At 41.2% G+C, this 26,938-nt stretch overlaps 2 protein-coding genes across 8 annotated transcripts in view; both read left to right on the top strand.

Annotated features, from left to right (window-relative positions):
- mical2b (microtubule associated monooxygenase, calponin and LIM domain containing 2b) overlaps positions 1-20,154 on the top strand; it is a 127,030-nt gene extending 106,876 nt beyond the window's left edge. For 2 of the 5 annotated variants that reach the window (XM_061821745.1, XM_061821741.1), the window contains 12 exons: positions 2,114-2,266; positions 4,679-4,729; positions 4,957-5,078; positions 5,204-5,359; positions 5,517-5,698; positions 5,833-6,164; positions 14,368-14,435; positions 14,534-14,623; positions 14,753-14,846; positions 18,404-18,515; positions 18,608-18,681; positions 18,771-20,154. In XM_061821745.1, coding sequence (XP_061677729.1) covers positions 2,114-2,266; positions 4,679-4,729; positions 4,957-5,078; positions 5,204-5,359; positions 5,517-5,698; positions 5,833-6,164; positions 14,368-14,435; positions 14,534-14,623; positions 14,753-14,846; positions 18,404-18,515; positions 18,608-18,681; positions 18,771-19,006 — 1,670 coding nt within the window. In that variant the 3' untranslated portion in view covers positions 19,007-20,154. Of the gene's footprint in view, positions 1-10; positions 2,031-2,113; positions 2,267-4,678; positions 4,730-4,956; positions 5,079-5,203; positions 5,360-5,516; positions 5,699-5,832; positions 6,165-14,367; positions 14,436-14,533; positions 14,624-14,752; positions 14,847-18,403; positions 18,516-18,607; positions 18,682-18,770 lie in introns of those variants that run through there. The other 3 variants (XR_009795278.1, XM_061821742.1, XM_061821743.1) reach the window with 3 other exon arrangements.
- A 187-nt stretch (positions 20,155-20,341) lies between these two features.
- parvaa (parvin, alpha a) overlaps positions 20,342-26,938 on the top strand; it is a 38,242-nt gene continuing 31,645 nt past the window's right edge. For all 3 annotated transcript variants that reach the window (XM_061822375.1, XM_061822378.1, XM_061822376.1), the window contains exon 1: positions 20,342-20,638. In XM_061822375.1, the coding sequence (XP_061678359.1) occupies positions 20,500-20,638 (139 nt within the window). In that variant the 5' untranslated portion in view covers positions 20,342-20,499. The remainder of the gene's footprint in view (positions 20,639-26,938) is intronic.

The following is a 26,938-nucleotide window of genomic DNA, read 5'->3' on the forward strand; positions in this document are numbered from 1 at the left end:
TCTGTTACAGAAGACCTACCCCCTTCAGAGCTCCTCTCCAGATCTCTCCCATGTACCTGCTAGAATTTGTCCAAAAGATAAGCTCCCCATTAACTGCTTTTTCCACACAGCATTAGTTAATATGCTACAGTAGATGTACAAAATAAACGGAGCTCTGCTTTTCCCCACAATCACATTCAGAAATTAAATTTGACCTATAACCAGTATGACTAACTTGAAAAATGAACATTTTGGGGAAGAAATAAAAACAAAAGTAGAATGAGTAACTTTTGCTTTATTTACAGTATTTTGTCTTTTAAGTGATATTGAGCACATGTTCTCTCAATGCTTTGTTGACAGACTTTAACCCCAAAACACTGCTGTAATCAAAGCAAAAGGTGTACGGATTTGTTTTAAGGTGTGCAGTCTGCTAATGTTACATTTCTCATTTTATACAGTAAACCTTAAGATTTTACCTTTTTTTCAAATGACTTTTACAGGTTAGAGGTTTTCAAATGATCTGCAGCAATATATTTGTATTAGATACAAAACAGATTTTTAAAGTGTTCACTTTATATCCTACGAATACTTTTTTTTTTTTTTGCTGCAGGTTTACTTTAGGTCTCGTACGCATCGCCGCCCTTTTCATTGTATTTTGTCATTCAGTCACTGTAAACAATGCGTTATGTAATGTAAATATGACAAAATAAATCCAGTTGTTAAAAATTTTTTGCTCTTTATTGACAGCTCGTTTCTTCTGCATTACATACTGTAATTTGAAATGAGTTGTGGATTTTAGTTACTCTGAAAATATTTTTTCCCGTGTCTATTAACCACACAATTAACAATTGTATTCACTATCATTTGTCAAGAAACTCCTCTGTCTGCCTTTGTGCTCAGGTGACCTAACATCGCCTACATGTCATATTTTTCCATTAGAGTAACATATTTGGAACTGTGTGGCAGATTTGAAAGGCCAAACGATAACACAGCAAGAAATAGCCATTCATTCAACTGAACCACAGTGATAGTACCTATACATGAGCAAAGCTGAAGTGAATCAAGTCTCCAATCAACTTCAACTGGACTGTTTCTGAACTTTCTCAAGTCTTTTCCTTTGGGTGCTGATGCTGTTTTTCATCTTCTCATCATTTCACACGTGACTCTTTCACTTCTTACAAAGCTGCAGCCAATATCAATGGGAACATCAAAATGTAACAGTAAATCTACTCCCCTACAAAAAATATTTTCCCCATTTGTTTTTGCTGCAGACTCAAAACATTTTGGTTTTAAAGCGTAAGTGTAAAAATCAATGGTTTTGCGCAAGCTTTGGCCTGCGAAAAATACTTCCATGATTCTTGCTAAAATTGGTACCAGTATATCAAATTGTCATTTTTGATAAACAATAATGGTAAGATTTTTTGTTGTTGTTGTCATTGTTACCAACCCTCCTTTTCACAGTAACAACCGTGCACATCAAATAATAGGAATAACAAAAATGGGTGACAGGCTAAATGAAGTTACTGCACATGACATCTATTATTATTATTATTTATTATTAGCTTTACAGCTAATAATATTCTTCAGCGTCTTTTAAGTCAACACATTTTTCTCTAAAAAGTGGATTTTTTTATTTTGAGTAATTTCCGATGCAAGTTGTGCAGCAGATGTAAGTTAAACTGTTTAATTCATCTTTTGTCAAACTCGAATGTTTCATTCAATGTCAGACTGAAAACAAAGGAACTGTCCCTATTGTCCCTATATGTTTTATAAGGGGAGTGTGCTGGGTCATTTGATGATCCCATTTTTCTTTTTTTCCCCAATGATTAAGTGCAATCATATTTGGAAATATACTATACTAAATACTGACATTATTAAATATTACTCTTTAATGTGATGTTAAGGCACCAAAGTTGTCAGCAAAGAGTTTTAACCAACAGACTGAATCTGTATTTACTTTTTCCCTTGCAGAAGATGAAAAAAATAAGAGTAACTGGGTGTGTTATTAAAATTTTCAATTTAATTTTAGACTGTGCATGCAATAGTCTAATGCTTATTAGATAATTGTACTTTGGACTTTAACACCAGATTTATGCTCTATAGACAATAAGTGTGTTTCTTCCCCCTCCCCCAGACAGCTCATCTAACATCCATTCAGAGGATTTAAATAGATGTTTGATGGGTGATCCAGAAGGAGGAAGGGAAGGGGAAACAGACATGGCTGTGGAAACCCTTGGTGTGTCCTGCTTGGAAAATTCTCCACAACACCAAGTCACAGGGCTGAAAGGTGAGTATTGTTTTAACTTGGTTTGGATCAGATGTACACTGTATAGTAGAAACCGGAAATTCAATTAAAAGTTGGGATATTGTGTAAAAGAAATAAAAACATGTATAAAACCTTTTCAACCTACATTCAATAAAATACACTATAGACAAGACGTTTACACTTAGTTTTGCTTCAGGTACCTTTGTGTTGGAAAGATTCAGCTCATAATGTTGTACTGGATAGCTCGGGAGACAAGCGATGAGTACTTGGCAACCCGTGGCAAAAATTATGAAATCACCTATCCTGGTGAATGATCGTGCCATGTTGAAATTTAGCGAAAAAAGGCAAATGAATGTTCTACAAAATTTTTACTCACAACGACACCGTTTGGCGGCACGGTGGTTCAGCTGGAAAGTGTTGGGTTTACAGTTCTGATGTCCCAGGTTCAATCCCGGACCGGCCTGTGTGGAGTTTGCATGTTCTCCCCGTGCCTGCGTGGGTTTTCTATGGGCACTCCGGTTTCCTTCACATCCCAAAAACATGCAACATTAATTGGACACTCTAAATTGGTAGGTGTGATTGTGAGTGCAAATGTTTGTCTCTATGTGCCCTGTGATTGGCTGTCAACCAGTTCAAGGTGTACCCTGCCTCCTGCCCGTTGACAGCTGGGATAGGCTCCAGCACTCCCATGGCCCTTGTGAGGTTAAGCGCCTCAGGTGCTGTAAGCATCTCTCCCCAGCTAAAATGCAGAGGGGTTGCGTCAGGAAGGGCATCCGGCGTAAAACTGTGCAAAACAAATTTGTGTACATCTAAGATGATAAGCTGTTTCAACCCCTAATGAGACAAGCCGAAAGGAAAAAGAAGATAGACAAGATGTTTCATGTTCAAATAATCAATGGGGATTTTTTGTAAATATTCTCTAATTTGGAATTTCCTGCCTAATTTGCCATTTGGTGCCATTCCCAAAAAAGCTTATACTGGAGCAACAAAAGTCTGAGAAAGTTGAGCTGTTCAGCAATAATTTAGTGTCATGATAAAGATGGGGCGAGGTTCACTACCTTCTGAACAAATGCGTAAAACAACATGATTATTTTTGGAAGGCACGGCAAGTTCATTTGTATACCACAATTCAACAGCATGATTCAAAGTGCTTTACAAAGACATCAAAGCATAATTACAAGCATAATTTAAGATTAAAACAAAGAAATAAGAACAATAGATGGTCATATCAAATTAATCTCCCTGGCTAAAATGCAGAGGGGTTGCGTCAGGAAGGGCATCAGTGTAAAACCGGGCCAAGCATCTGACATGACACGCTGTGGTGACCCCTGACGGTAGATAGTCATATCAAATCTCAAGTTAAAATATGTTTACGTTTAGAAAAGGGTCTTTATTTAAATGTACTTTTTCCATTTTACTTAAAAATGTTAGATTTGACATTGGCCTGCACTTCATTTATTCTTGTCTTCTTAAGATTGTCCTTTTAGGAGAGGTTTAATTGCACTTGTTTTTAGTGGAATCAGAAAACACACTTTGCATTTAGGACAAGTTCACAATCAGTAATAGGTCTCACTACAAAATCTTTGAAACCTTTTTGGGGAAAGAAACTGTTAGCAGGATGTCTAAACTCCAAGAGAAGTTCATCTGACGTCAGCTGTCCTCCATGTGTTTGCTGTTAGTGGGCTGAAACTATCACGGTGTTTAAAGCGATTTTTGGTGGACACGGTACATATGCTGGTGTACCAACTGCTTCTCTAATATTTGGATTTTTTTCTGTGAAGAATTTGGCAAAGTTATGACAGGCCTTGGTGGAATGAAGTTCATTTGCCGCTGACACTGGAACGTTGGTTAGCTTGTCAATTGTAGCAGATAAAGGTCAAGCATTGTGACTGGGAGCTTCGTCGTTTAAGTTAGCGCTCTTTACCACAACGGACTGATACAAAGTCTGCATCAGTGCAGACGCTGCACCAATCCGCCTCTCCATCTCCCACTCCATTTTTCCCTAAGATACTTGAACTCCTCCACTTGGGGTAAGATCTCATTCTCGACCCAGAGATGGCACGCCACCCTTTTCCAACTGATTCTCATCCCAGATGCTTCACAATGTGCTGCGAACTGCTCCAGTGAGTGTTGGAGATCACGGCTTGATGAAGCTTCCATTAATTGTCAAGCACAAATCCCTGGTAATATATAAAGAGAGTAAAACAAATATTTGAACCCCCTGCGATTTTGCAAATTGTCACACTTTGAAATCATGGAAGGATCTGAAATTTTCATCTGAGGGGCATGTCCAATGTCAGAGACATCTTATTTTTTTTTTATGATGCATGATTTGACAATACTAGTACACTTTTTTTTCCTATGTCATGCCATTACTTTTATGAGTCTGTACAGGATGTTGTCTTTGATTCATTTTCTCCCCAATTTTTGCAGGTCACTGTAAGACAAAACACAGTGATTGTTGGAAACAAAGGATCAAAGCAAGTGAGTATACCTCTCGGTGGTTCAACTGATGTAGCTTTAAAAGAATCATTTTAATGTGACATTATGTGGTGTAAGTACTGTGTTTTCAACTGAAAATGACAGTCAACCAAATAAAAAAAAAACGAAAAATCTAAATTTACCCCATTCATCGTCAAACTATTTAGTTTGGAATGGATTAGTTAATAGGTTTATGTTGATAAATTTTCTCATCATTAAATCTCTTCCAGCGTTCCCATTGATATTTGTCAAACACTTCCAACGAAGCAGTCCACGGAACAAAGAAGGACCAGAGACTGTTCCTGAAGTGGAGTCTGACTTTGAGGATATTGATTCATCAGAAAAACAAACTGTATGTTCTGTCTGAATCTGTGTGATTGTTTTTTTTTTTTTGTTTTGTTTTTTTTTTTCCTCTCCATGTTGAGAACCGTGTATTGCATTTTATGAATAAATGGAAATGTGTTTTTCTGTACATAGACCTCTAAAGGGCATACATCTGTTGACTCCAAAGACCCGTCAGATGCAAGAAGAAACCATCCACAGCATCCAACGTGCAACTCAACTAGCCCAAAGAGACGCTTGATTTTATCTCTTGACCAGAAAGAGAACGTCCTGAGCTGGGACACACAAGAGGTATCTTCAGTTACTATAGATGCTAAAACCACACACCAACACCCGGTTGAGACATCATTGTCTCTCTCCTAATAGAATGCATTACTCTGGAGGGACATAACAGAAATTAATTTCACCTCATAATGACCTCTGTCACACTTCCCCCTTGATATTTTAGCAGGTCCAAGCAAAGACAGAAGCAGATAAGCCTCATGCAGACTTCAGCCAGCATGGGGAACAAACTGAGAGCCAATTTGCCTCTGCCTCTTCCCTCTCGGCCTTCCAGCTTATTGCCAATGCTTTCAGGAGGACATTTAGTGTGACCAGTTCTTCCAGCAGCTCCAATACAGCCCCCACAATGTTTGTAAAGACAATTTTGCTCCACATCAGAGCGCTTGTTTTTACTAGAACTGAAGTCCTCTCCAAATGTTTCACTCTGTTTTTAATATAAATTTGTTCACACTGCATTTCAATTAATCTTTTCACTCTACCAGGAAGCCAAGGCATCAAGGCCAACGCAGACAAAGGCCTATGTCCGAGGGAGAGTTAATTTTGAACACTTCTGAACCGGAGTCCTCCAAAGACAACAAAGCTGGAAACAGTGAGACAGGGCTGAACCTGCCCTCTTTGCTGCAGCAAGTCTCCCAAAAGGGTCGCAGAGACTCAGGAACGGTGTTCAACGACCATGCGCCATCACTGCCCAGCAGAAAAGTCACCCTTTTCTCTTCCCTGAGGCTCAGGAAAAGGGAGCCATCAGAGAGTGATAGGAAGGACCAGGAGCTCCAAAAGGAAATTAGGATGATCCTCGCCAACATTAGAAAAAAAGGTCAGTGCGGTGAATAAAAACGTGAGTATTATGAATGCTCTTTTGCCTGGCACTTGTTGCACACACAGATCCAGCAATGTGAACATTTTTATTTTTTTCCCAATGCAGTGACGTCTCTTTATTTTTATTTTTTAAAAATGGCACCACACTGCCTCTCACATAGAGCTGATGCTCACCCACAGGTGAATCCAAAATGCAACTTTTCGGGAAGTCATTGGATGGCTCGACAAAGTATGGGCTTCCGTGACAAACAAATCCATCCTGTCTGGATTCAGAAAGGCTGGAATAGGCTAGTGGTAACTGGAACCAACGAGTCTGACTTAAGTGACGTAGAAGAGGAAGCGGTGTCTTGTCTACCTCTGGAATTGGCGGACTTTTTTTAGAAGTGACACCGAGGATGAATACTTCGTTGGATTTAAGTTACCAGATATTTGGAGTGACATGAATGTTTTTGGTAAACTTCTTAGTTTATTTATGCTAGAGTTATCGGAATGACTTTTGTTATGTCAACATGCCAGGTTCTCAGTTGTCATTGAACGTATGCATGAGGGTGGTTAAAGAGGAGGATGCCATTCATGTGGTACAGCTAAAAGCAGGAATCAGGTGGAGATGGACATGAGCCTGACAGAACAAAAAAAAATAAAGAAATGAAATTTCATTTTAATCTTAAATTTTCAGATCAACATGTACTTGAGCAGTGTAAATAAGATTTTATCTGTATTTTTTTCAAAGAATTATTCTGAAGTGAAGCACTTTATTTGAACGCATTAATTTTTTATTTCGTTGCTCTTGTTTTGTAATTCTCTGCCCTACTTTTATTTAGTAAAAGAGAAAACACACAGTTGGACTTTTGATTACCCAGGCAGAATTTGTAATTTGGGTACAATTATTTAAAGAAAACATGATGGACCAGGCGAAACACATGTAATTTTATTTTAATGGGATTCACTGTCAAGGATTTCAGAATAATTTATCATTAAACACAATAAAACCTGAAATAAATTTAAGATGGATGTTCAGGCATCAGTTGTATTTAATGAAAATAATAATAATTCAGGATTTCTCCCTGGATATGTAAATTTATCAGTGTAATATAACTGTACATATATAGTCATACAAGTCTACATATCCAGTCATTGAAGTGTACACTTGTACTCCCGTCATATTGGAATGAAAGCACACAGCTTTTTTATAGTTGGCACAGAAAATTGATAAAATTCTAAAGTTTTTTTTATTCTTTTTCCCCTGTACCCATCTACATTGCACACTATTGACTTTTGAAAAATCTAACTATAGATAAAAAAATTATGGTAACTAATCTAAAATTATGAATGTCATACAGTCCTTTCAAAAACATTACTTCCCTTTTTCCACATGGTTATTCTTTTTCAAAAATTGTATAGATTTATTTTTCCCCCTCAAAATGCCTGAGGTATTCATTACAAATAGTTTAGTCTTTCTCGTCAGACCAGAGAATTTTGTCTCATGGCTTGAGAGTCCTTTGGGTGCCTTTGGGAAAGGTTGAGGCATGCTGCCATGTGCCTTACATCTCACCATTCTAACCATACAGGTCTAATTGGTGGCTTGATGTAGGGATTGTTATCCTGCTGGAAGATTTTTTCCTTTCACAGAACATTTGAGCTCTAACCATCATATCTTCCCTAACAAAGGTCATTCTACCATGATCACGCCTTTCAAACCGTTCCAGTTATTAAGAGTCCTGGTGATTCCCATCTTCCACCTACAGTCTTTGTCCCAGAGGTCTAGACAGTCACTTTGACTTCATGTTTGCTTTATGCTGTGACATGCACTGTCGACTGCGAGACATCATACAGACACGTGTGTACCTTTAAAATGTCCAATCAACTGTTTACCACAAGTGGATTCCAATCTTCTTCTTTTCAGCTTGTCCCCCGTTATGGGTCGCTACACCGTGTCATCTTTTTCCATCTAAGCCTATCTCCTGTATCTTCCTCTCTAACACCCACTGCCCTCATGTCTTCCCTCACAACATCCATCAACCTTCTCTTTGATCTTCCTCTTGCTCTTTTGCCTGGCAGCTCCCTCCTCAGCACCCTTCTACCAATATACTCACACTCTCGCCTCTGGACAGATCCAAACCATTGAAGTCTGCTCTCTCGAACCTCGTCTCCAAAACATCCAACATTGGCTGTCCCTGCAATGAGCTCATATCTAATCTTATCCATCCTGCTCACTCCTAGAGAGAACCTCAACATCTTCATTTCCACCACCTCCAGTTCTACTTCCTGTTGTCTCTTCAGTGCCGTCTCCAACCCGTACATCACCACTGTTTGATAAACTTTGCCCTTCATCCTCGCAGAGACTCTCCTGTCACATAACACACCAGACACCTTCCGCCAGCTGTTCCAACCTGCTTGGACCCATTTTTTTCACTTCCTTACCACACTCACCATTGCTCTGGATTGTTGATCCCAAGTATTTTAAGTTGTCCACTCTCGCTATCGCTTCTCCCTGGAGCCTCACTCTTTCACCTCCACCCCTCTCATTCACAAACATATTTTGTTTTACTTCATTCCTCTCCTTTCCAGTGCATGTCTGCATCTTTCCAATTGTTCCTGCTCCCTGCTTTCACTGCATATAACAATATCACACCATGGTCCTAGGAGACACTATCTGTCAGCCTATCCATTGCCATAGCAAACAGGAAGGGGCTCAGAGCTGATCCCTAATGCAGTCCCACCTCCACCTTAAATTCATGTGTTACACCAACAGCACACCTCACCACTGTTCTGTTTGACCTCAAACATGTCCTGCACTGTTCTGACGTATCTCTCCGTCACACCAGACATAGCAATATAGTAGCACAGTTCCTCTCTTGGTATTCTGTCCTAGGCTTTCTCTAGATCCACAAAGACCTTCTTTGTACTTTTCCAAAAGCATCCTCAAGGCAAATAATTCATCTGTGGTACTTTTTCTAGGCATGAAACCATACTGTTGCTCGCACCTACTTACTTCTGTCCTGAGTCTAGCCTCCACTACTCTTTCCCATAACTTCATTGTGTGGCTCATCAACTATATTTCTCTAAAATTCCAATATCTCTGCACAGCGCCTTTGTTCTTAAAAATGGGAACGAGCACACGTTTCCTCCATCCTTCAGGCATCTTCTCTCCCGCTATATTCTGTTGAATAATTTGGTCAAACTCCACAGCCACCTCTCCAAATTGCTTCCATACCTCCACAGGTATGTCATCAGGACAAACTGCCTTTCCATTCTTCATCCTCTAGTGCCTTACTAATCTTTGCCACTTTCTGGTCCTTCACTCTTTTCTCTTCTACTCTTCCTTTTCTCTAATTTTCTTCATTCATCAACTAAGTATTCTTTCCATCTATTTACCACACTACTGGCACCAGTCAACACATTTCCATCTCTATGTCCAACCTGTTGTTCATGTTATCATATGCCTCTTGTGTAGTCTTGGCCACCTCGACCTTTTTCCCTACTTTGCTTGTCAATGTAATTCTTTTGCCTCTCCTCAGTCCTTTGTGTCTGACTTATTCTTTGTTTATCTCTTACCTTGTATGATTTCCTGCATTTTGGGGTTCCACCACCAAGTTTCCTTCTCCGCATTCCAACCAGAAGAGACCCCAAGTACTCTCCTGCCTTCCTCACAGATTACCTTGGCTATAGTCATCCAGTCAGTCGCTCCTCCTGTCCATCGCGAGCCATTCTCACCTGTTTCTGAAAGGCCAAACAACATTCTTCCTTTCTCAGCTTCCACCACATGGTTCTCTGCTCTACCTTTTGTTTTCTTAACCTTCCTATCCACCACCAGAGTCATCCAACACACCACCATCCGATGCTGTCAAGTTACACTCTCCCCTACCACTACTTTCCAGTCGGTAACCTCCTTCAGATTACATCGTCTGCACAAAATATAATCCACCTGGCAGCTTCTACCTCAGCTCTTGTAGGTCACTATGTTCTTGCCTCTTCTGGAAAAAAGTGTTCACTACTGCCATTTCCATACTTTTTGCAAAGTCCATCTCCATTTGTCCTTCAACGTTCCTTTCCTGGATGCCGTACTTACCCATCACTTCTTCATCGCCCCTGTTTCCTTCGCCAAGATGTTCATTACAATCTGCACCAATCACAACTCTCTCTCTGTCTGAGATGCTCAGAACTCTTCATCTTGTTCCTTCCAGAATTTCTCTTTCAACCCTAGGTCACATTCTACCTGTGGGGCATAGCCTCTTGTCAGATTATACGTAGCACCCTCAATTTCAAATTTCAGCCTCATCACTCGATCTGATACTCTTTTCACTTCCAAGACATTCTTACCCACTGTTTCCTTTAAAATAACCCCTACTCCATATCTGTTTCCATCTTCTCCATGGTAAAATAATGTAAACCCTGCTCCTAAACTTCTAGCCTTATTACCTTTCCACCTGCTCTCTCAGATGCACAAAATATCAACCTTTCTTCTCATCATCATCATGTCAACCAACTCCTCAGCTTCTCATGTCATAGTACCAACATTCAAAGTCCCAACACTCAGTTGTAGGCTCTGGGCATTCCTCTTCTTCTGCCGACAAATCCGCTTTCCTCCTCTTTGTCTTCGACCCACAGTAGCTGAATTTCCACCGACACCCTGCAGTTTCACGGTACCGGGGGCGGGTGTTGTCCAGGCCACGACTGATCTTTTGATGAACGCTCATATTTTTTAGCAGTTTTACGCAAGATGCCCTTCCTGACTCAACCCTCTGCATTTATCCGGGCTTGGGGCCAGTCTACAAATTGCACTGGCTTGTGCCACCATAGGGCTCCATTCAGGTGGATTCCAATAATCAGTGGAAACAGGATACACCTCCACTCAATTTTGAGCCTCATGCCAAAGGTGATGAATACTTTAGCTATTTGCATAAGATTTTATGAAGTTCTTCCATCCATCCATTTTCTGAGCTGCTTAACCTCATGAGGGTCGCAAGAGCGCTGGAGCCAAACCCAGCTGTCATCGAACAGGAGGCAGAGGACACCCTGATCTGGTTGCCAGCCAATTACAGGGCACATGGAGATAGACATCAGTCACACTCAGAATCACACCTAGGGGCAATTTAGAGTCTCCAATTAATGCACGTCTTTGGGATATGGGAGGAAACTGGATTGCCCATAGAAAACCCATTCAGGCACAGGGAGAACATGCAAACTCCACACAGGCGGGGCTGGGATTTGAACCCCGGTCCTCAGAACTGCGAGGCCAATGCTCTGCAGCTGCTCCACCATACCGCCCCATGAAGTTCTTATTTAAAAAAACAAAACAAATCATGGCAGTATGGCATGTTGTAAATAGAATTCTGGCATTGTGTGCGTGTGCATGCATGCATGCGTGTGTGTGGAATTTTATGGAAAATTATTTTGATAATTTACAATCGTCGGAATTATCTTTATTTGCCAAGTATGTTGAACACACAAGGAACTGAGAAAAATATACTTTTACGACATAAAAACACACTGCAATGAGTCAATGAGCAATGAAATATTACCAGCAACGTGGTAATGATGATTCAGTTGTGCACATAATGCATAATCCTCAAGCAATTTAGCGCAGTTGAAGTGACTAATAGTGCAATAATCTGGAAAAGTGGCAATTGTCCAGATAGTTCTGCCAGTGTTGGTCAACAACAGATGAAGAAAGAGTGAGTGCATGAATAATGTACTACTGTCTCAAAAGAGAGGTGCAAAGTTGTCAGCATGTTTACAAGTATGTCAAGTGTACCAGGATCTGGAAAAAGTGCTGTGGATTCTTTTTGGGATGCATTATTCATGTTTGTTGCTTTACCCCCATTATTATTCCTCCCTAGCACCCACCACCACTGACTTTAGACCCTAAATTCAGCTCATGCATAACCTGCATTTTAAAGGTCAAGTGTCATCCCTTTAAACATTCTAATATAGATCTTGTCATGAAAAATACATATAATATTATTCACTTCAATGTCTATATGAAAAAATAAATGCGGAGAGCGCGTCATCCATGCGCAAAGTTGTGGAAGTGTCGTTCGACGACATCCAAGTGGTCGCCATATTGGCTCCATCTCCTGTCCGTGACGTCACCCCGGACTTTCGCCATTGAAAACACGCTGTGGACCCTACTATGGGAGATGAACACGCCCCTTCTGACTCGGAACCTCTTTTCAAAGAAGAGAACATCACACAATCCAGTGAAGTTACCGGGGCAATATCACCCTATTGTTTCGAGCCATATTCAGATGATATGCGATGACGGCCAAACCGCCTCCCCGTCTGATCCACTTCCATGGCGGAGATGAGCCATCGCGGCCCGGCGCCACAACAAGCCACCCCGGCCGACAAGTATGACTGGCTCAGCCTTGTCGACAAGGCCGGGAACGCCAAGCCAGTTGACAAGGCCGGCAAGGCCTTTCGCCACCTAGGTGGCTTATCACGGCGCCGAGCTGGGCTGCTAAACTGCGTTGTTGTCGTTCGCGGCTGAGTGCACCATAAGTAGTTTATTGCTGCCGCCATCCACGGTGTTGTTCATTACGGACAACGGTGGCGGCTGTGAACAACCCTGTCGGCAATGGCGCACTCAGCTGCATGCAATGAAAACACTGTAAAGTGGGCCGACTCGGCACCGTGATAAGCCAACACGGCGCCGAATATGAGCAACCCCGGCTGAAGCCGGCGGAGGCTGCCGCATCTTGCCTCGCGGACGAGCACGACTTCGGCCAGGCTGGCTCGCTGTCACGCCAGCCTTCGCGGATAAGCAGACGCGGAAGCCGTCCGATGCGCACATCAACACATTTAACCCCCGTCATACGTACGCGGATCTTTTGTTACATTATGAGAGACGGATTACGTGGTACGCCCCAAACTATTATTTTTAGTTGCTGTATACACACCTACCTGTCAATTGGAACCCACAAAGCTCTCGTCCTTTGCACCGTGCAATCCATTTTTTTACGACAAACCGGGTCTCTTCCAAACTAATGAAGGGTAAATCCATCCTCCCGAGTGTTCAAGCAGTGTCCAGCAATGCAACGAGCCGGCAGTTTGGCTAACATGAAGGAACAATGAGCTACCTTCCCGGAGGTAAAACTAATAGAAATAAATGTGTCCACTTGAGGGCGGTCCTGCCATGTACGTCACTTCCTTCTTCTTGAAAACAAATCCGTTGAGAGTATTTTCATGGCGGGAGTTACAAAAAGCTGTATACGTCAAAATCATGTTTTGTAGTGGGGGAAAAAACGCATGGGTCTATGTCGGCTGCTATTTTTTCATTAATAGCATACTAAAAATCATGCAGCACTGTGTACATTATTCAACTGATTATTCTGCTACACAGTTTGTAAATTTCTTTAATTTAATACACTGTCCTTGATGCAAAACTGTGTAGATTGCTGCTCATAACAATGGCGCATATATATATATACTATCTATGGGAATCACTGCAGGTTTGAGAGGAAAGCTATTTCAGATGTGTTGTACAGTGAAGAAAATAAGTATTTGAGCACCCTGCTATATTGCAAGTTCTCCCACTTGGAAATCATGGAGAGGTCTGAAATTTTCATTGTAGGTGTATGTCCACTGTGAGAGAGATCTAAAAAGAAAAATCCAGAAATCACAATGTATGATTCTTTTTTTTTTAACCATTTATTTGTATGATACAGCTGCAAATAAGTATTTGAACACCTATCACTTACAACTCTGACCCTCAAAGACTTGTTAGTCCACCTTTAAAAGTCCACATCCACTCAATGCATTATCCTGAATCAGATGCACCTGTGTGAGGCCGTTAGCTGCATAAAGACACCTGTCCACCCCATACAATCACTAAGACTCAAACTTGTAACATGGCCAAGACCAAAGAGCTGTCCAAAGACAAAATTGTACAACTCCACACGCCTGGAAAGAGCTACGTAGAAATTGCCGATCTCGCAATATATATATATCTGACACATCTGACAAAGTAACTTGAACTTCATTTTCATCACTCAGGATTTACCTCAGGACCTTATTTCCTATAAGTGGGAAATTTCCTATAAGTGGGAAGTACACACACAGATGCAAGACATAAAATTTCAGCGGTTTTTGTTAGTCTCCAAATGTAATTTCTTAAATGATTCTGCGACAAGGCAGAAGCCATTAAAGGTGTCTTTAATGCTCATGTTGGTGTGACAATTTCATCTTTCCTTTTTGTCTAGCTTCCGGTCAGCAGAGCCTGGAGGAGCCATGCTCAACCGATGATGAATGTGAATCAACTAATAAGACGGTTTGTAAACTGTAAAACAGTTTTTGTACAGCGCATCATTGTTTCTATAGTGTAAATTTGTGTACTTGATCTAAAGTGTTGGGTACCTCTGTTCACAGATGTCCACAGAAAGACAGCAAATGAAGCAAGAAAAGATGGTGGCTCTGCAGGCAAAACAAGACCAATTGAAGAGGTTGCATAGAGCTCAGGTACTGCTGATTCTGACTAATGCTTAGAGTTCTTAACTTTAGCAGGCATTGAGTAATCTTTTTTGTTCGTGTACAATTCTGAATGTTAATTACCAATTCTTCTGAATGCAATCTACGTGCTTTTTATAGGCAATTCAGCGACAACTGGAGGAGGTCGGAGAGAAACAGAGAGACCTAGAGGAGAGAGGAGTAGCTATAGAGAAGGTTATAAGAGGAGAAACAGGTAGTGAACAATACAGTAAGACGCATGAACATGCATGTAGGATACCTGAGACAGGACTGCAAGATTAGAAAAGTCAAACCTAGATAAATAACCAGACCATTTACTGAAAAATATTTTTTTAATTTTGCTCATATTTAGTCTAGGGATAGGACTTCATCTCATTAAAACTGATTCATTACATTTGAATTAATGTAAAAAAAAATCATAATAATTGCATTTTGTGTTCCAACAAAGTGGAACCATTGTCAGTGGACTATTTCATGGAACACCGATTACACTGACACACACACACACACCAGAGCTCTGCTCCCAAAATTGAGGAACTGGATAAAACACCGGCTGTGACCGATATCACTCCCTATCCACTATATACTGCACTATATAGCGGTTTTGCCATTTTGTACTGGTGTGTGACTACTTTGTGATCAAACTCAGCAACCTATATCGTGCACTCAAAATTTCCCACAAACCATTGCAAAAAGTAGTGAAAACCCTGTGGTCACTCGTTCGTGAAATACCATCATCCATTGCGTCTTCAGATAAAGAATGGTGGACGTTGATGTCAGAGACGGAGGTCATGAATTTTTAATGTTACCCTTCAACAATGCTATGATTGTTGCCATTTGCTAGGACCGATGGGAGGTAAAATTAATTTTAAAAAATGTTTTAAATGAAACCTTGATAAGCCTGGTTTTGTGCAAAGTGTGGGGAAAAAAAAAGTGTTCATACCAACGAATGAAAATGCCAATGACATGCCAACTTTTCAGCTGCCACCCAGAAAGCATTTATAAGCATTAGTGTGATAAATAAACAATGCCACTTTAGGTCCGTTTAATTTTCTCCAGGGATGATGTTTTATTCGTTCCTCTACATTGGAATTCAAATAATTGCATTTTTACAGTACTGTTAAGTATGTGTCTATTTGATTTAATTGGTCACTAAAATCAATTTAATTTAAACCGAGTTAATTTTCAGGACAAATTGTGTTGCACTTTGTCAGATTCCGCTTATCCGCAGGACTAATCGGGAGAAATGTCCTGACCGACTCTCCAGTTAAAGGGTTAAGCTACCCTTTTACTCCAGCCGACTCTAACGCCGTGCGTGCAGGGGGACGGGAGCTTCTTAAGTCGGTATCGAGATGAATTCGCCTAGGTGAACTAACTGCCCTTAGTTTTTCAGAGCCTATCCGATCTGCCTTCACTTATCAGCCGTTAACAAGTAATCTTATAGAGTAAAAGGGTGACAGAGTGATCGCTCCGCTTTTACAGCAGCTTCATCTCTTGTGAATCGATTGCACTTGTCATTGACCTAGTAAATTTAACAATCCTTGTTAGGATCGTACGGATTTGTTTTATCTTAAGTCTGAGATTATCAATGAGTGACTGATTTAAAATAGAATTTTACGACTAGATGATGTTAATGTCGTTGACGATTGATCTTTGAGGTTGAATGGTAATAATGAGACAACTCAATGTAAGAATGACAACGACAGATGAAAATGGAAGTTTTAAGTATTTAATAAAATGATAAAAATTGTTCAGATAACATTCATTACTCGACAGTTACTCCTGCCAGTCGCGCGGAACGGTTGCAATGTTAAGGCAAAATTCGATGTTAATTGAACATAAATCAAAAGGAAAAATGATAATACTGATGGTAAGTAGGATGAGATAAATGCTAAAAGTAGTAAAAAGTAATAAAAATGAAGTATTAGAAATTCGGGAAAGTAGACATTTTTGAGTGAGCTTGTTAGGGGTGATCAAGTCCTACGAAGCTCGAAGCCTAATTTAATAATAAGGAATTTTAGGATTAAGGATAAATTGTCAAGCCAACTTGCCCTTCTTAGGTAACTACGTAATATCACTGGTATTATCCTGCCATTACCTTATCATAGTAGTTGTTTTACTCGTGCCCAATCATAAATGAAGAAGTCAAAATTAAGCATCCCAAGTTGGTCGAAGACTTCTCCCCGCCAGCTTGCCACACGACTATTACTCCCTACAGAAAGTCTTGTCTCTTTGTCAGCGAGAAACGAACAAAAAGCCTCGGACTTCCGTATCCAAGGTTTTTATAGCTTTTTGGTGGAACATTCTGGAAGGTTTTGGCTGTACATATGCCCAGTGGTAAGGGCCCCCTTTGTTATTCAATCAGGCCCCATTGACCATCCCTGGGTTGACTTGTCACGCCCCACTTACCTCACTCAAATTAGGGCAAGGCGCCTGCAAACTCAACTGTCGCTTCCCCTTTAACCAACAGGTGCATCCTGTAGATATAACCACAAACTTGCGTTCAGTTTCACTCTAGTTCTTAAGCAATAGCGGTAAACGTATCAACATTCTTGTGAATACAATTCTCTCATGCATTCATCAGGCTTGTTCTTGTTGGTCGCACATCGTGTGTTCCCTTGTCTGAGAGAGACAGTCATACACAGGTTATATTTTTTTCACAAAGCAGTTTCAAAGCATCATATTCTTCACTAAAGGTTTAGAATAGAAAAGAAAACTAATAAAAAAATAAGATCAGTTGCTTGCAAACATCCTGTGTGGTAACTCAATGGTGTCACAGTCTTCCTGTTCCGTAACCCAGCGATGCTGCAAACATCCTGTTTGTCACTGCAAGTCAGGTGTGCTCTTCCCTTGAAAAACCGTTGAAAACCGCAGGGTGTGAACAACTGCTGAAACACATCCTTTTGATGTCTTTGTCAAAAACAAGATGTGAATACAAAGATATGAAAATAATTGGGTTCTTAAGGTTGCTGATATTGGTATTTGTATGTAATACAAAGATATAAAAATAATTAGGTTATTAAGGTTACTGACTTTGGTATATGTATGTAATGCGGTGAGATGCTAAGTGGGAAGGCTACGTTTATTAGAGACCTTTGCCGTGCTGGTGACCCAATTAAGTATCATATGGTTTGGCGACATCTGGCGTTCAATTTGAGGGTTGGTTCTAGGGCTCAGCTCAACACATGAACCCGAGCCACACAAGCCATTTACTATCAATTCGCTCCATTGCTATTCGTGGCATGGAAACTTACACAACTAAAATGTAATTAGTCGATGAATTAATGACAAAGCCTTTTATTTTTTTGATCTTTTAGTCCCATCCCTAATTTAATTGTGTGGTCCATTGTAAAATGCCTCTCGCACTAAGTAGAAAAAGTGTGTTTCTTTCGGCTTGTCCCTTTCGGGGTCACCACAGCGTGTCATCTCAGATGAACACATATATACGTTTGGCACAATTTTTATGCCGGATGCCCTTCCTGACGCAACCCTTCTCAGGGAGTGGAGGCCCCAGTGGGATACGAACCCACAACCCTTCGTTTACCAAACCAGTGCTCAAACCACTGAGCTACAGGGCCTCACTAAGTAGAAAAAGTAATCTGTCAATATTTGCTTCATTATATGGTTGTTTTGTTATGGAATGACCTACAGTTTACAGTAAATTTGACCTTATTTTGGGCGGGTTTTTTTTCCTTTTTTTTTTTTTAAGTTCCTTCCTTATCACCTGTCTATCGTTTAAGCTTGCACTGTCTTTTGTCTGCTCGCTTCAAGGAACTTCCAATCAGACAAATGATGGTGACCACGGCCAGCTTTATCAATGCTGGTTTGAGCTGGTTATGGAGAAGAACAGACTAGCACGATATGAGTCTGATGTCATGATCTTGTAAGTTATTGAAATCATCTATTTGGTTGCCGGTGATGCACTTTCCATTTTTGACCAGTAGAGGTCACTCATTTCTGTCCTCTCTATTTCAGTGCTCAGGAGCTTGAATTGGAGGAAACCCAGGGTCGACTTCAACGAGACCTTCGACGCAGGATGTCTAAAGAAGGTACATCTGTTTCTCACACAGATGCTGATAGATGGGAAAGGAAAGCTAAAGCCAACGTTTTGTTCCTGCTCCCCTTTTCTCTTCTGAAGATACAAAGAAGAGTGCCTCTGAGCTCCAGAAGGAGCAAGAGATCCTATCGGAGATTATGAGGACAGTGGAGAAAAGAGACATGCTGGTGTCTATACTTGAGGAGCAGAGGCTGATGGAGAGAGCGGAGGACCGCGACTTGGAGAGTCTTGTGCTGTCTAAAGGCTATGAGTTCCACTGGGCCCAGGCTAATGACAGCTGGGGGTCAGATGAGGTGGGGCTGAGGGCTGACTGTTAAAGACATGCCAGGTCACTGAGGGCAGTACAGATGTCCTCAGACTATGCACAATACTAGTTTAAAGAAGAAAAGTTAACTCTTTACCTCGTTTAAGCTTTTCATTCATGTACAACTAAAAGTCTTTACCTTTAAGATGTTTAATCCTTAGAGACATCAGCAGAGATTCAAAATAAAACTGACCCAAAAAAGCCTGTCAATGTACCTTATATTTCATTACTTCAGATTATGATTGACTACCTTTCTGCACACTTCATAATGCAACTGGCCTGTGGCCACAACTGCTGATCTGGTTAGAGACTTTTACTGTAAATAATCACTTTTTATCACACGGACTAACCACAGTTTATCTGGACATTTGCACAGCTCAAATTTTGTAATTGTATTATGACTCCATTGATGTATTTTATGTTCACTAATGTAATTTTTTTTTGTTTATGTAAAGCCGCTTTCAAACTGAGTTCATGACAAATTGGTGCATCAGAGGCATAGATTTAACAGCTGGCTCCTTTCATTCAGGAGGAATTCAGAGAGCTGTTGTGGCTTTGCACCATTCATATAATTTGTGTATATGCAAGGAGATGTCAGTGCAAAAGCTCCAACTGCTTACAACACAAAGGGACATTGGCAGTGAGTCTCAAATGTGAAACTTGAATTTGCAGGTCAAATTTATCCATCACCCCACATTGGGATTTTACACAATGTCGAGAACAAACAAAATGTTTCCTACAATGGGCAGTGAGAAAGCGGCTATAGTATCTTGATCTCTCCCCCCCAGGTTGTGCTTTATTTCTTGGGAAAAAGTTTAATGCTTAATTCAGTATTTAATTATATCCAACTAATAATAATGAATGCAATTACAAGATATATTGCTAACATTACAGACAATGGAGTACATATGCCTATCCTTTACCGTTCAGTGAGCATTTAATCTGTAACCTCCAACTGTTGGTTAACTAATTTTGCTGTGTCATAATGAGGTGGATGTATTATTCCCATGAAAGTGACCATAACTGATGGATGAGCTTGAATAAGACTTATGAAACCAGATTTAATGTGGTGTTATTGAAATGTGTTGTTACATGTTTTGGCTAGACACTGGTTAATTTTTAAATGTGCCCAATCTATAATAAACATGGATATTAGTATGATTGATTGACACTGTATGCTCTGTGTGCGAAGCTATTTTTAACCATTTTTAAAAAAATCCTTATTAGTTGTAAAAAAAAAAAAAAAAAAAAAATTGAGATGTATATTTTGACTCAATTTTCCTCCTAACAAGCTACGAAGAACTTTCTGAAGCAGCGTCCATCTTCCCTTGATGTTCCTCCGGGGAGGCGGGGCTTCTCGCTCCGGCCAACATCTAGAGGAAAAGTGGAATTCCATTTCCGTTTTAGGGAGTGGACCGTATTTTTTTTTTTACTTTAAATTTTTAAATCCAGGTCAAGTTCTAAAGTTTGTATTGGACACCGTCGGATCGAATTGTTGCTCCGACAATGGCTTCCTCTCCTCAGAAGTCTCCGTCCTCTCCTAAATCCCCGACAACGCCTAAATCGCCTTCTTCGAGAAAGAAAGACGACTCTTTCCTTGGAAAACTTGGTGGGACTCTGGCGAGGAGGAAGAAAGCGAAAGAAGGTAAACTGCTCGCTAAATAATGAGCTGTGAGTTGGGCTAGACGTTTTACACTGTGTTGAAAAATAGGACGGAATGATGATGTTTCAACATTGTCGACACTCGTCCGAATAAGAGTAAGTCAGGACAGATTCGAAACACATGTTGCTATTCGACAACAATTTTGACTCTAAAGTACACTCAAAAAAATATGCAGCCAAATCACTGCTTGTCTCGTGTATGTGGATTGTTTCCATTTAAGGTCAAGAATTCACTTGTGCTGCAATGAGTGAAGAATGAGACGAATGAGCCTCGCCTCCGAATGATCACCAACGCAGTTTTTCTGCCACAATAATAGAAAAGATCTCTTTACCCCAAGATCCAGAAAGATGGTTAATCAGTGATTTTGTTCCAGGGGGGAGGTGGCGACGAATACAATAATTTACAGTGAAATGAGCGAGATCCAAAAATTACTATTTGGTAAAACGAAAAAAAACAACAAATGGCTTTATTGTGATGATGGTGCAATGTGATATGCACCAATGTTAGGAAGATGTGGAAAAGTAGTTGTTACCAATTACAGTTGATTATTTTTCTTAATTTTTGGTAAATGTTAACAGGTCACTTTTATGTTTCCTCTTAAAAACGATTAAAACAATAGAAGCAATAGACGCTTGTTTTGGAGTTAACCACATGTTTGTTCATCCCAAACATTAATTGAGAAAGTGTTGCTTCTTGTGTATGCCATAAGGAAAAACAATATCACGTTGACCTAATGACAACTGTGCACAATTTCGACAGTAACACTTCATATTACAATCTAGATGTTAGAGCATTAATACACAAAAAGTCAAATATAATTTAAAGATGAAAATGTCCAGTCAGTTCTTTGGTGTTCAATAAATGGAACTTTATTATTTTTACAAATTACAGATAAATTAGTACATTTCTCCACAAGGTGGCGAGTCAAGGTCACATTTTGAAACACGTTGTTTCGGATTACTGTAGAAGGGCGCATGACCAGAGACCGCCAATAATTAGCGTTGCTTTTAGGATGACGTGATGTTAAAAAAAAAAACCAATAATAAATAAATCTTTAGTTTTGTATGTGTGTGTGTGTGGGGGTGGGGTATTTTTCTCAAACGTACCTGTAATTTGATTAAACGTCTTCCAGTTGTGAAAATGGTTTACATTACCGAATGTAAATTTTGTAGATAGACCTGCAATATGTAACTCTTAGAAATATTTTATTTTTAAAAAGCCACTACTGGAGGAGGTAGCTGATTAGCTTATCTAACATTTTTCTGCATTTTTTAATTTTTTTTTTATATACTTAGCAAATGTGTAATTTATTTCCAGGCTTTTGGTGGCACACCAAAAATGACAGCGCAGTAATGATATATTTCTCCAAGCATTGGGCAGAGCATAGCAACTTGTCCTTTGTAAAAACCTCACTAACCATTTTTTGTTTCTGTAGCAGAATGCAATCATGTATTAATTACTGTGCAAATGATAATAATTGCCAGGAATGAACAAAACCCCTTTCTGAGGACATTTTACCTGCCCAACAAGATGCCTGTCATAAAATATGCACCAGGAAAGAATACAGTATCCAGTCACTTACATTTGAAACATGTACGAGTGTGGTTAGTCAGGCCCACAGATAACGTTGCAGGTGTGATTAGGGATGGAATCTCAAGACCTTAAAATATCTTAGTTATACCCGAATATGTAGTTGTTACCTAATACCATAATCATAATTTGTTGACATTGCACTGAGACAGACATTTTCAAAGAGGCCAATAGACATTCAATTTCAAAACTAAGTATTCATATAATCAAATCATTTTATTTCATCATGATGTTATAATCTAGCGTGATTTACGGCAGTATCTATTGTCAATCCATTGATGAAAGATAGCAGTAGACGATCTATATCTTCCTAAAGCATGTAGAGGGGAAAAATTTTCAATTTCAAGTACCATGGGAGAAAATGACCATTCATATTTAGATATATGGACAGACTAGTCCAACATTAGAACTTAGATCAAGTCAAAGTAAATCACAATTTCATATTTATGATAGTTAGATACTGAAACATTACCTGTGTTATAGCCCAGAAATGTTTTCAGTGTAACTAAATTTCCTTTGGCATGGCTCATGATGTTGATGACTTTCGACATAAATGTGCTCGCAGTACGTGAAGGAGCTCGGAACATGCTCAGTATGATTAACTTGCATTTGCTGTTTCCGGGTGAATACTGATTGTTTAGGATCAGGGTTCTTTTGTTACTAACGTTTATGAGATAAACACGTAAATTAATGTCAAGAACAACGTTCTCTAATTTTTTACGTGTCTGATCAAACACACCAAGACCATGACCGCCACCTTTGACCACTGTGAGCAATATCAAACCACCTACACATCTTGGTGTAAAACTGAATTATTGCTTGCAGAATATCTTTCGCAATGCATGTTTAAAGCTGAGTGATGCTCCCAAACAGTTTTAAGCTTAATGTTACGTTGCCTCCTATATTTAAAATACAGAATTAGCTTTTGTGCACTGTATTGTCTGTGCTTTCATCCTCGATCACGCTGTGCCAACGTTGAATTTGAACATTATACACCATCTCATCCTGTACTTTGTACTTTGGCATCAGACCAGATCTTTTTTACTAGAAAAAAAAGTGAAAATTTCATCCAGTTTCACCACAATTTTGTTTTCTTATTCACATACCCCGACATTCATTAAAGCAACAGCACTTCTTTTTTTTGCTTTTAACATTATTATCGAGAGTAAACACAAGCAGCATATCTAACTCTTTGCTCTACGTTGCCCAAACTGTGGGTGGGATGGTGTTTGTAATTGTGAGTGTACCCCTTTAAGAGCCAAAGGGGCGCGGAGTCAGGTAAACTAGCAGGAGACCGTGTGCTTTCATCCATCCAATTTCTTCGCCCCTTATCCTCACAAGGGTCACAGGGAGTGCTGAAGCCTACCCAAGCTGTCAATTGGCAGGAGGCGGGGTACACCCTGAACTAGTTGCCAGCCAATCGCAGTGTACATAGAGACAAACAGCCACACTCAGTCACACCTAGGGGCAATTTAGTGTCCAATTAATGCTGCATGTTTTTGGAATGTGGGAGGAAACCGGAGTGCCCAGAGAAAACCCATGCAGGCACGGGAGAACATGCAAACTCCACACAGGCAGGGCCGGCAAAGCTGGGTCGTCAGAACTGTTAGGCCAATGCTTTACCAGCGAGTGTGAGGCGCCCGTCAAATCACAGTGACTGCATCATCTATAGTGAAGTGGTTCCACAATGTGTGTACAGTAATTTACAATGACAGAAATCGAATATGAGAATACCACACACTAAAAGCTTGACTATAAAGCTTGTAACCCTGGAATACAAAGTATTAAGTATGAGTATAGTACTGTATGTTTGAATATAGAAAAAAATACATATACTGTGGTCTTGGGAAAAAAAATAGACCCCTTAATTGCATGTTCATTTTTAATGCCAGGTGCAACTAAATTGACCTTTCTTTGGAGGAAAATTATGATGAAAATAGTTAGTTAATATAAGAGATGATAGCTTGCTCTAGCCGTATTCCATTATCTTAATAATAACAACCCAAATTATATGTAATGATACAATTGAGCTTTTTTATTCTTCAGGTAAAATGCCTCAGTGGTGCCAAGTATAACAAAAATAATTGAAGCAACAAGGATGCGCTCATTTTTCATGAAAAATTAAAAAAATACATCAAGAGGTCATGCACCTCCATCATAAAATGGCATTATTTTTGTTTAGGTCGCCATATTGCCAGTCACACAAAGCATTGTTGAAAGTTAATTCTGTTGAGATGAAACAAAATTGTCTTACAGCCGACACCCAGAGTTTTGTCCGTTAAACATTTAGAAGGTGATAATAAACGAAGGTACATGGAAAAATTAGACACTTGACATAGAGGATCTATATTTAATGACAAAGTCGACGTTTTCGCCGATGAGAAATTTGACTGTCAATTCGCTTCCCTGTCTTGGACCACTGGATATACACAAATCTGGTAAATATGTCATCGAGATTTACATGGAAACATTTGAAAACGTATAAAAGTGTGAACGCAAACAAATACTTCATTCTTGGATCTGTTCTCAATCAGGAATAAATCCCAAATAGTGATGGACCCACTCAGATTTTTTCAATACAAATACCAATATTTGAAGAAATGACCCCTGGTTTTACACAAACTCACATTCATTAACTATGATTGGAAAAAAAATTAGGACATGGACGAATCTCATCTGTACACGGAAGCGTATTGCTGCCACACGCTTACCTCCATAAACCTCTCTGACATTTTTTTTTTTTTAAATATGCATTGTTCGGTCGGTTGCCGACGAAGCAGGAACGGGGAGCGACCGCTGACCGGTTGCCACTGGTACTCCGGGGCACGGACGAGAAGCGGCTGCGGAGACGTCGCCACCTCCTGGACAGCAACGTGAGGCGGCATTGGGTCGGCCCCCTCTGCCACGTTGAAACAGCAACGTGGGCGTGGCGCGGTGGCGGATCCGTTTCCAGGGCGACGTGAACGAGAGTCGGCAGAGAGTCAGTCGAAACTGACACGTGGGCGTGTCTCGGGACCGGGTCAGTTCCAACTGCCGGGTGAGCACGAGTCCGTCGAAACTGACACGTGGGCGTGTCTCGGGAGCGGGTCAGTTCCAACTGCCGCGTGAGTTCTGCTCGGAACAGCCAAAACTTCGACGTGGGAATGGCAAGCAGACGGATCAGTTTCCACAGCTACGTGCGGTTGGCGAGGTGGCGAGTCCGTTCCCACAGCTACGTGCGCTTGGCGAAGTGGCGAGTCCGTTCCCACAGCTACGTGCGCTTGGCGAAGTGGCGAGTCCGTTCCCACTGCAACGTGCACTTGGCGAGTTGGCGGGTCCGTTCCCACTGCAGCGTGAATCTGCGTCAGCAGCGAGTACGTCGCCGTTGCGACGTCAGCGTAGCTCGGCTGGTTCGCCAGTCCTTGCCGGACCTGGGCCATGAGAGCCGCCAATTTGGCGCTCTGCAGCTCTATCTGCGCCCGCATTTTGCGGCAGAGCACCTCGTGATTTGGCGGCTCCTCCTCCCTCTGGGCTGGAAGCTTCGCCACCAGCTGCGGGTCTGTCATTTTCTCCATTGCCGGCGAGGAGTGGGCGGACTGTGTCTTAGTCGCCGCGCAGCGGGAGGTACAAGGGAGCGCCCAGCCGGGGCATCTCCTCTGGCCGCCACGCGGTGGTCCCGGGTGGATGGCCAAGCGGGTTCCCACAAACGGGTTAATGTACTCGGACCTACCGGGCGAAGACGCTCGGGTGCTGGAAACGCGGGGAGGTGAAACAAACTTACTGGGATGAAAGACCAGGCAAAGAGATTCATAATCAAAATCATCGGAGTCCTACTCAGGCAGCTGGTCATACAAATCACGGTCCTCCTCATATTCCGAAAAGTCAGAGTCCAGGAGAATATGCGGAGCCGGAAGGGTCGTGGCTCGCTGGCGGAGCGTAAGACACGGAAGCGGAGGACGTCAAGGAGCCTACCCGGATTGGACAGGCTTGGTCCTCCGGCAGACGGTCTACCTTGCGTCGGTCCTGGCGACACTGGGTCTTTCCTGCTGGGTCCTGTTTAGGCCAGATCGTTCTGTCACGGCCCATCGAAACGGGAGTAGGACCCAAATGCAGGATTCGTCAGATGCAAGGTAGTTCGGGGAGAAACGTTTATCATTCCGTGGTCGGGGATCGGGCAGGCGGTCAGGTGCAGCAGCGGTAGTTGGGACGTCGGGCGAAGAGAGCAGGTGAGCGGGCAGGCAGGAGTCGGTACACGGGAGAACGATCAAAGAAGGCAGACGTGTCAAAGGAGTCAGGCTTACGGGGTCGGTCGGAGAACAAGCGGAGGTCGGTACACACGGGTTGACGATCAGGGATACGGAAGTACTCGAACGGGGCATGAAGCTCAACAATCTGGCGCGGACTAGTCGTCATCGGGGTCATATAAATATACAGGATAATCAGCCCGCATGAGGCGCAGGTGTGCGCCTCCCAATCAGCGCAACCGTGCGGGCACCTGCACAGCCCGGGCTGGAGTGGCAGGATCATGACAGTATATATGGTAGACAGATTCCAACTATGCTTGATTGTTACCAGACACAGTGCAAAAGAGAAAACTGGAGACGGACCATAAAATTCTTTATTTTGAGTGAAACTAAAACAAGGAATAATGTGGGGGGATGTGAAAAATATGTTATGGTTGCAAAAGTTTGTTTCGGCAAAGAACTGTTGAAG

This window comes from Syngnathoides biaculeatus, chromosome 6 (genome assembly GCF_019802595.1).
Source record: "Syngnathoides biaculeatus isolate LvHL_M chromosome 6, ASM1980259v1, whole genome shotgun sequence".
NCBI classification, from domain to species: domain Eukaryota; kingdom Metazoa; phylum Chordata; class Actinopteri; order Syngnathiformes; family Syngnathidae; genus Syngnathoides; species Syngnathoides biaculeatus.